The following is a 9,908-nucleotide window of genomic DNA, read 5'->3' on the forward strand; positions in this document are numbered from 1 at the left end:
TTATATATATGTAATATATGGTATGAAAAAGAGTTCATTTAGGATTAATTTTGGACCCTCTGTAAGTGGGGTGAGATACACATTTGTTTTTCCTGCTCAAGCTCACCAACATACCAGGTTGGTCTCCAGATTACGCTAATCGCTAGTAACTACATGGCTTTTGGTCACCTCAAAGTATGTGCAAACTGACCTCTCATCTGACCAGAAAATGCGCACTCTTAGCAATCCTTATAAACTCACTGCACAGAGCAGCAGCTCTTAGGAAAAAGACAATTTTTGTTCTACAAAGATTCAAAGATGCTTTAAAGTGAATTGCTTTCATGTTCTCTCCTGCTCCGTATTTTGTCAGCTTGGTTGAAGAAATTGTGCCAAAAATTATCACTGTAAAAGGGTCATGTTTTGCCATTGGATAAATATATATGTCTAGTTTAGTAGTCGCTATCTACAAATGTTTAATGGCAGAATTTGGCTCTCGATTCAGAAATATTTTTTATCCAGTAAATGTCTTCACAGATAGTCAAATACATTGTTTTCAGATTCCCCCCCAAGTAATTTGACTACATTTCATGACAGAGATTTGTTTTAGTACCCTTGCTACCCCAGTGAGGCTGTTTCTGCCCATCTCTTTCTTGTCAACACCAAAGCTGGGCAAGTGCCACTTCTCATAATTGCTTTTTCTCCATGTTTTTCTAAACATTGCTTGGCAAAGTTATTGTAGTTTTTAGATTTGTCATCCTTTCAGGAGGCGAACTTGATGAGGAATGATTAAAGTGTAACGGTTTTCTTTCTTTTGCTATTTGATATCAACTCGATTTTCAGATTTCATGGATTTACAGGCTGTAAGACTGAAGGTTTTTGAGAGATAAAAAACCCAAACAAACACTTTCCTCTGTTTATTTGTTTTAAAGGAAGAAAAGGAAATCAAAGGAACTGAGAAATATCTTTAAATACTTTTTCTTATTCCAATTGTGAGTGCTTGTCTCTGGATAATAATGCTACACCTCAGAGCACTTCCCAGAAATGGCAGGTATACTGGGAGAAAATGGGGCGAAAAGATCAAGTTGTGTTACGGTGCCAGTGTGAGAGCCTGGACCTGGCTTTAGTTCCTGATACCGGGTCTGCTGAAAAAGGCTGTTTCCCCTGCTGTATCAGAGACAAACAGTAGCGTGGAAGCAACAAGAACTGTCCTTTGCACAACCTTTCTGAGATGCCAAAATGCAGTGCTTTTAGCATTGGACCATGGAGATATTTAACTAGGATAATTTGAATTCAAGAGCCTTGGCTTCTCACTGAGGTTCAGCTGCACCTCTGTGAAAGGTTTAAAGTGCTATGTAAGTGCCTGCCTAGGGGATTAGCCCTAATGCCTTGTGACTACAGATACTTTTTTCATTAAAAGGTGATATTTAATAGCTTGGCTTTGCACTCCCAAGATGGACTAACCCATGGTTCATAGATGGTTGAGGAGGAGAGAATAAGTGTTCTGCCAAATACTCTGCTCCCTTTAACACCGTGATAAGTTTCTATTAAACCTAAAATTTGCAGGGTTTTCTCATAAGAAAGTTAATCCCTCGCCTCTCTAGTCTCTGTTAAAGTGAAACACTTGGCTGTTATGACAATCAAGTTATCCTTGCATGTCTGAGTTGATACTTCAGGACGAGTCAGAGTACTCACACACCTCATTGCTCTAAGCTATCTCTGGACTCGGTCACAAGTCAGTACGACAGTTGTTTTCAGGTTAATACTTTTGTCTTAGAAGATTGCCACTTTATTCCAAAGGAAGCTGAAGTTCTGGAGTATGAGGTGTCTGAAAACCACTGGATCACGAGCCCTAAAGCTGTGTTTATTTTTAGGCTTCATTGATTTGTTCTGATTCGGGTCACCATCTGCTTCCTGGAGCCCCAGTGCATGTCCTAGTAAGGATCTCAAAATGCTAATACCTTGTGCATCCGAAATAGAGCCAGTTTGCTCTGAACACCACTTCAGTGGTGTACTTTCAATTAGCAGGCTTAATGACAAGCAAACCCCTCCTCTCCTGCTTTCTTTTATTGAACTGAAGCTTTAATGTCTTAAAAAAAATTATTTTGATCCACTGTGAACCTGTTGGGGTGGTTGTCCGTCTTTTGTCTTTTTATTTTTTACCTTGAACAACCGTGTTTTTATTTAATGCCTGGCAATCTCTGTATAAATAATAGCTGTGCTTTTCCCCCATGTGTATTTCTTTTCAGGACAGGATTAGTCATATTCCTGCTTTACTGTACTTAGAAAGGATACAAGAGAAGAGTACCTTACTCTTCAGCTGCAAAGTTTCAGTTCTTTAAACAGATTGTTGAATTCTGGAAATACCTGTCTCAGAGATGAGCATTGCCTGCATATTTCTACAGAAGGAGTTCTCAAGTCCCTTGGAGAAAAAAAAAAGAAAAGAAAAAAGCAGACTGCTCCCAAATTGTATAATATGTCGCCCTTAAATAGTTCCTTGAAAGTATGACCTGAAGTGTCACAATTTGCTGTTACAGTCTTAGGAGAGTGATTATTTCAAATCTTTAAAATAAAAACCTGAATACAGAGCAAGTGAGGGACGTTTTTTGTCAAAGCCTTCATATCAAACCCCATGCTATAAAAGAGAAGATACTGTTGAAACTCAGAAGTGGTCCTTCTACACAGGACTATTGTGATTAGCAAATGGCACGTGTAGTCTTCCCTCTAGCAGGCAGTGGTGATGCCCTCTTTGAAAAGAGGATGCACGATCTTGTTTCTGGCTTCCTTTTTGAGTTAAAGCGAACAATGCTAAAATCTGAACTGAATTAAGATACTGGAGATGGAGAAAGAGTTTTGGAGAGGGACTGAAGCTGAGGATTTAACTAGCCAGACCAGCGCGACCTCAGACCTCTTTGTCATCTGGTTGGTCAGTGGTCTGTCTTTGACCGACTGCATAAAAGAAAACTTTGTACGCTATGAATTTGTACTTGTAACTGCTTATGTGTTAAAATGCAGGGATGCCTTGGTTAAGGTTTTTACCCCTTCAGAGTATGTCATCAGAATGCAATAAATAGCAATGCTCTGACGTTTCATGACAAAAGTTTGTTTGTGATTCCAGAATTTCAAATGTAAGTTTTAATGTTTACCAGTTTGACAATATTTAATCCTTTAACTGAATGATGCTCTGTTTTTTTCATTCCTGCAGGCTGTCCCAAGAATTATGGTTCAGTCTGCCAGTGTTGATGCCAGTGCTGCAAGGATAAAACAGGTAAGCACATCCCAGGATGTGATGATACAATTTTCTTATTCACATGCCTGGAAACCAGAAGTGGCAAAAGCAACTGATGGGATAGCTACTTAAAACCTGTTGCACTTCTACTGTTGCTTCACTGTGAGACAATTAAATGCAGTATGTGTTGCTGTGTTTTCTTAGGTCCTGGTAAAATCTCCCCTTGTATTACTGGTTACACTTTTATATTTGAAAGCCTGGTTAATCATATGATTGCATTAGCAGTTAACTAGCTAAAATTTAGCTGTTTTGCTGCTTTAAAAGGCAAATTGCTGGCTCTGACGCTTTCTATAAACAGAATGTGTCTGTTATTCTGAGTGTTGAGCTTCATTCTCAATTTTACATTTCAAGCCGATTCATGATACCAGTGTGAAAAAAAGGCTCTTGCTAAGCTGGAGAGAAAATAGACCCTATGATCTCCCACAGTTCAGCAGAACTTCAGTCTTATGAATAGCAAATCAGCTTTCTCCCACTGTGCTTTTATTGTCTTAGCAAAATGTGTGTTATCTGAACACTTAAAAGGGAAAGCCCAAAGAAAGAGCAGAGCTCCAGAGTCCACGTGTACACCACCCTCTCTATAAAAAAGCTAAAAATATGTCTTCAATCCGCAGGAATATTTCAAAAAACTTTTCTGTTTTGCATTTCACTTAGCAATAGCAAGCTAGCCTTTGGTTCTGAAATTCCTGTCATTCAATCAAATCCCTCCTTCTTCAAATGCTGCTTACCTTTCCAGTAGAAAAGGCACTTCAGAATGAGGTGAAAATCCTCTAGTTTGGGACATTTAACCACTAGATGGGATAAACCACAAAATTTTGAACAGCAAACAAAAATGTACACCTGAGAGTTAAGATATGTATAAATCTGCTGAACTCCAACCACTTTTTTTTCCCCTTCATATTAGCAGCCTCCTCCCTCCCTCCCAAAGAGATTTAGAGACATCCTAATCTTTTAGAGTACATGTGCTGGCAAAAGATATTGATCTATCAGATTTAGTAAACTTTACAGCCAAGAAATACATCACTAAAATGGGCTGTTAATCTCATGAGGTGCAGTTAATTTCATACTCTGAAAGTGTGTGGTGCTGGCAGCATTGAGGTGGGAATGGCATTTGGAAACGGGGACATAAATGACAGTTTAGTTGGAGAGGCATGATTTATCAATCCTGAGAGTTAAGCCAAATAACTGTGAGAGACTTATAGATCATGGCTGTTTCACATTTCATATAAATCCTGCTATTCAAACAGCAAATGACCATTCCTGTAATATAAATAATTTTTCTGTAAATATTGGGGAACGTATTTCTTTCAGTCGACACTTTTCTTATTAATGGAAGAAATGAGCTGACAATCCTACCAATCCTACCAGTTTGCAAAGCTGACTTCAGATCAGCTTGCATCTTTTGGAGATTGCAGCTACACAGGGATTTAGATAAGCTGGAGGCCTTAGTCCTTCCCAGAGGCCTTGTATCTGTCCTTTTAGCCCAGATATTTTGGATAACAGAGCTCCGCAGTCCCTATCCTCTTCTGTTTCAGATTAACCAGGAGGAAGTAGGGAAACAACCATTCCAAACTGCAGTGCAGACGTCTGAGATGGACAAGAGTCCGGAAAAGACACCCAAAGTGCCTTTGCAGCAGCCCACAGGAGACACCCAGGCGCAGGACTCCCAGGAAGGACCTCCAAGTCCTCTGAGCGAAGCCTCCAGTGGGTACTTTTCTCATAGTGTCTCGACAGCCACCCTCTCTGAAGCCCTTGCAGCAGGAGGTGATGCTGTGGCTCAGCCAGGGGGTCAAATGCCTGCAGTGAGCGACTCCCCAGCTCCCACTGTGGCTCAGGTCTCTTCTTCTGACATGCCAGGACACTCGGACAGTTCTTCAGAAAGCTGTCTCAGTACTAAGAGAGAGAGTCTACCCACCTTCAGCCTTCAAAGTGCTCATGCAAGACCTAAAGACAGCACTGAAGTGAATGGAAATGATGCTTTGAAATCAAAATCTTGTGCATCTCCTGTGACTCAAAGTGAGCAGGCAAATGATGCCTCTGTAGCCACTGATGCAAAAACCTTCCTTTCTACCTCCACTCCAAAGAAGGAGTTGTTATCCAAACAATCAATGGAGTCAGCAGGACAAGCTAGGAAAAAAGAAATGGCTTCTGGGGCTTCAGAACTGGGGTTTCCCAAACCACAGATTCTTCCCGACCAATTGTCCCAGCCCGGCATTGCAGCCTCCCCCTTCAAAATCCAGAAGGTCAAGACATCAGAGCTGAAGTCCTTTACAAGCATGCTGGGGACAGATCCCATGTGTTCACTAAACACAGAAGAGCAGCAAGAAGGAGAAAAGAGCACGTCCGCTGCCATTGGACTGAGCCATAATGGATCAGAGATTGCAGAAGAAAAACTGGAGGTGACTTCTGACTCCGAAGATGCCAATGAAATTCCTGAGTGGCTGAAAGAGGGAGAATATGTCACAGTTGGCGCAAATAAGATGGGCACCGTTAGATATATTGGGCCCACAGACTTTCAAGAGGGAACATGGGTTGGTGTCGAACTGGATTTACCTTCAGGTAAAATATGATCTAGACCAGGTGTAAAGCAGACAGCATGTCAGAGTTTGCAGTGTTCATTTTAATGCTGCTTTTTGATGAGAGCGGGTTTCATTAGCCATTACTGGGTGCGTTTTGAGAAGGGAAGTATAAAAGATCTTTCCCTGCTCTAATCTTCCTCCAGTCTGCCCTTGTAAACCTACTCTCACTGACCTCTGACTGAATTGTGTCCCTTTTCAGTTATTTCATTGGCTTCTTACAATGGAGGTAGGAACCAGGATTGCTTTTACAATGCAGCTCGGCAAGTATGTAGTTGCAGGAGACAGGCCCTGTGTCCAAATAGTTCTCTTCTGGGCTTCTGCTCTGAGAATAAGGCTGTCCAAAGCGCAATAGGAGTTGTGGGATTCAAATGAGCAAATGAACATTGAGGCTAAATAAGTTGCAAATCTCTTAACAGGTTACCTAGTCTCTCACAAGCTATTTTAAAATAAGCTGTAAAATTGCAAAAGAGTATTTGTGTGTGTCTGTGTGTACCTATATGTGTGAAAACCATACATTGACCATGAGGACATACAGATGATTTAAGGTTTTTCAGCTTCTCATTTGTCATTCCTGTCTGACTCTTACCTACAACTATAGGCTTCCTAGAATTTAGGCTCTAATACACACCTTTTGGAAACTGGGGTGCTATTCCTGGGGAGGCTCTGTTCATGTGTGCCATTGTAGCATGATGCGGAAAAACTTCAGCACAAGATGAGAGATGATGCCTAGTATTTATTCTCTGCTGGAAGCCCCAGGCTTCCTAACTGCTTTCCTCTGCAGGTCATGTCCGCTTCCATGGGACTCATTTTCTCCAAGAGTAGGCAGGATTGGGGGAAGGCAGGGTGTGCTAGTGGAAAATTCAAGAGACAAGCAGTAGATACCGCTGCCTTTGATAGTAAGAGGGTTTGGTTTACCAAGGGCACGTAAAGCTTCTTATTTAAATCCTTTTAACCGAGCTCTAGCATTCCAAGTCTGTAGTGCAGGCTCTGTTTGGTGAATCTGCACGTCCCAGGGAGTTGCTTACGCTCGTCTCTGCTGCACGCTTCCCTGGGATTGGAGCCGTTCACCAAGATAAATACTGTGTCAAGGATCCAGAACTCCCGTTAAATGAGCAGTTATCTTCCCTGCACATGGTCTGCTCATAAAGCTAAACTGGACGGCGTATTTTTAGCTGGTTTCAGAAAACTCTCTGGAGTTTGCCATCCTGGAAAGCAAACTGTAGCTCTAATCCCTTTGAAAGTTGTAGACCCGATTCTCAGTCCTGAATTCATGCCTTATTTACAGATTCATTTCAATTTTGGAAAGTCACCTTCCCTCCCTGTCTGGCTACTCTAGTCCACAGTGCTAACCCCATTAAGCTGTTTGCACATACCTGGTAAGCATCAGCTTCACTGTCCGTGGAAGAGTCGAACGGCTACGAGATTTTTGGTCTGTTGAGGACTCAACTGCTGATGTTACTAGATCTTTTTTTTCCCTTCTGTTTCCATAAGGACTAAGTCCCTGACTTGTTGGAGCATAACTGGCTTCTAACACATCTGGAGCCTCGCTTGGGAAATACGGTCACAAACTTGTATCTTTGTCACATTACAAACAGGGGTAGAAGTCCTTGGCCACGTGAGGGTATATTGGACCCAACGCGGTAATGGTGGTAGAGAGAAGGAAACGCCCGTAAAACAAAAGGGGTGACCTTATGTCATTTAAAGAGCTGTTGTATCTTTTTGCATTCCCTTTACAGATGGGAGCGGTCTCTGTCCCGGTACCCAGAACAGTGATCGTGAGAATTTTAAATGATATAAAGGGAGAAATAGAAAGATCTCAACAGCATCCGTGTAAAGAAATTATTCTTTCTGTTCTGTGGAGGTTTTATGAGATGGAAACAGTAACTCTTTTCAACTTCAGACTCTCATCAACTCAGAAAATCAAAAGCTCTTTTAAATGTCTTTTGTCCTTCCTTCCTGATAGTTTGCTAATCCATCTATTGCTGAACTGATTATTTAACACTTCTGGTGAAATTAAAAAATACCCCTGAATAGCAAGCGGGGAGGAAGAATAAGGTGGAGTGTCCCATTCAGAGTAACTGTCTCCATGTGATGGCTTTGCTGGTGTTTGGCAGTGAAGCGTACTGGTGTCAGTGGAGCACAAGCCTGCAGCTAGAGCCACCTGAATCAAGTCCAGCCTTCTGCTGTCACAGGCAGCTGCTTCCTCTAATGTTATAATTTTATCAAGTTCAGATATAAAACCAGCTGTTGTTTTTTTAATCTTCAGTCCTGCAGGAAGGCTACTCCCGCTTCTCCTCTGGTAGTTGGAAGACTTGTCTTTGTATCAGTAAGTGTATGGGTCTTCAGATTTGTTTGCTCTCCTACCAGATTTGTCATCTAGTGCCCATTGTGCTCTCTCCTCCTGGGTGTTTACCTTCACATTGTATTTATAGGGAATGGTTGTTTTCCCCGTCAGCATTTTCTTCTTGCTTTCTTCTTCTAGTGTCCTAGTAGCACACCATATGCACAGAATAAAAACCATTTTGTCTATCATCTTTCTTTCTCTCCTTGTCAAAGGTAAGAATGATGGCTCGATTGGAGGGAAGCAGTACTTCAGATGCAACCCAGGCTACGGATTGCTTGTGAAACCAGGCAGAGTTAAAAAGGCCACGGGACCAGCAAGACGGCGGAGCACCGGATTGAGGTTGCAAGGAGGAGCTGCCGCTGAGAACAGGAAGAGTGGCAACTTCTCCGGGTCAGCCTCCAACCTGGCTTCGCTCACAGCCCTGGCGAAATCAGAAGGAGGATCCACGCTGCGACCGGAGAAGAGCCAGAAAAATGCGGAAAACAGGAAATCCTGGGCAAACTGAGACAGCCCTACCCACCGCAGCAAACACCGTGCAATGCAGCCAGGGGAGCAGGTCTTCTAGCTTCGGGAAGCTAAACCAACCGCGTGAACTTCTAGTTTGTGGCAAACACTAATGAAGGGGTTTTTTCTCTGCTTTGGGTGATTGACATGTTAATTCTTTGCCTTGTCATGGTGCTGGATCTACGTCCTTCGTTTCCTGTTACAAATTGTGACGCTTCAGGGTATGGCTGATGGCAGCCGGTGAAAGCTCGTGGCGGTGGGTGGGTGTAAGCTCTGCTCTCTTCCACCTTTCAGAGAAGGAAGAGACGCATAAATTGCTCAAATTATGTCATGATTTTCCAATAGCTACAAAATACTACCCACGCACTGGTGCTTCTCTCGGTGTGACTGGCAATTCTGAAAAAAAAACCCTCCCCAAAATAACAGTTCTTTTCTAATTTTGTAAGATCTGTGTCCATATTGCATAATACATGGTGAAAGGGCAAGGTTATAATGATTCCAGACAGGCAGAGAAGTGAACGTAACACTTTATTTGGAAATAAAGAACCCCCAAAACCCCTTTATTTAAAAAAACAACAGCTCTTTGGTTATGTGATTTGGGACCAGTGCCTGTTTTGATTACTGTCCTGTTGTCCCTCTCTCTTTCTGTGGAAATCAGCACAATCTTTCTAGCTGATGTGTTGGGAATGGGAGAAGGCCTGTGACCCGCTCTGTAATATTTTTGATCCCTTCTTTTTAGGAAAGAGGGGAGTTGAACGAATTTGCTGTCTGCAATCTATTTAACGTGTGCCTTCACCATGACAGGATCCCTCTCTCACTTGCCCCAAAGTGGCAGGACCTTCTTCTCATTGGTTCTGTCCTTTGGGCCAAGAGGATTTTTGCAGAGATATCAGCACTTAAGTGCTTCGATGTTCCCACCCAGCCTTTGGAGGCACTTCGATTTTTACCAGTTAGGCAAAGCAGAGGGTCGCTGTCCTTGTAACGGGATTAATCCAGTCTATTTATTTTTATTTATTACTTTAAAATATGAAATGTTTGCGCTTTACAATCATCCACCGCCTGACGTTGCACGGAGGAGCTCTGCTAGCACCGTACCGAGCATCGATCCAAAGAGGAGGTGCCTCCCTCGCCAGCTAAACCCTCCCAGCCGCACGCGAAAGCAAACCTGGTTGAACAGCCAACGAGTCGTCCCCAAACCAAATCTCTCTTGAGAGTGGGA

General features: G+C 42.5%; 1 protein-coding gene across 1 annotated transcript in view; it reads left to right on the forward strand.

Moving 5' to 3' along the window:
- KIF13B (kinesin family member 13B) overlaps positions 1–8,690 on the forward strand; it is a 75,334-nt gene extending 66,644 nt beyond the window's left edge. Inside the window, exons 38-40 of the mRNA XM_009581422.1 lie at positions 3,182–3,244; positions 4,798–5,821; positions 8,398–8,690. Of these exons, the coding sequence (XP_009579717.1) occupies positions 3,182–3,244; positions 4,798–5,821; positions 8,398–8,690 (1,380 nt within the window). The remainder of the gene's footprint in view (positions 1–3,181; positions 3,245–4,797; positions 5,822–8,397) is intronic.
- The last annotated feature ends 1,218 nt before the right edge of the window (positions 8,691–9,908 follow it).

Source organism: Fulmarus glacialis, unplaced genomic scaffold, assembly GCF_000690835.1.
Source record: "Fulmarus glacialis isolate BGI_N327 unplaced genomic scaffold, ASM69083v1 scaffold907, whole genome shotgun sequence".
Lineage (NCBI taxonomy): Eukaryota > Metazoa > Chordata > Aves > Procellariiformes > Procellariidae > Fulmarus > Fulmarus glacialis.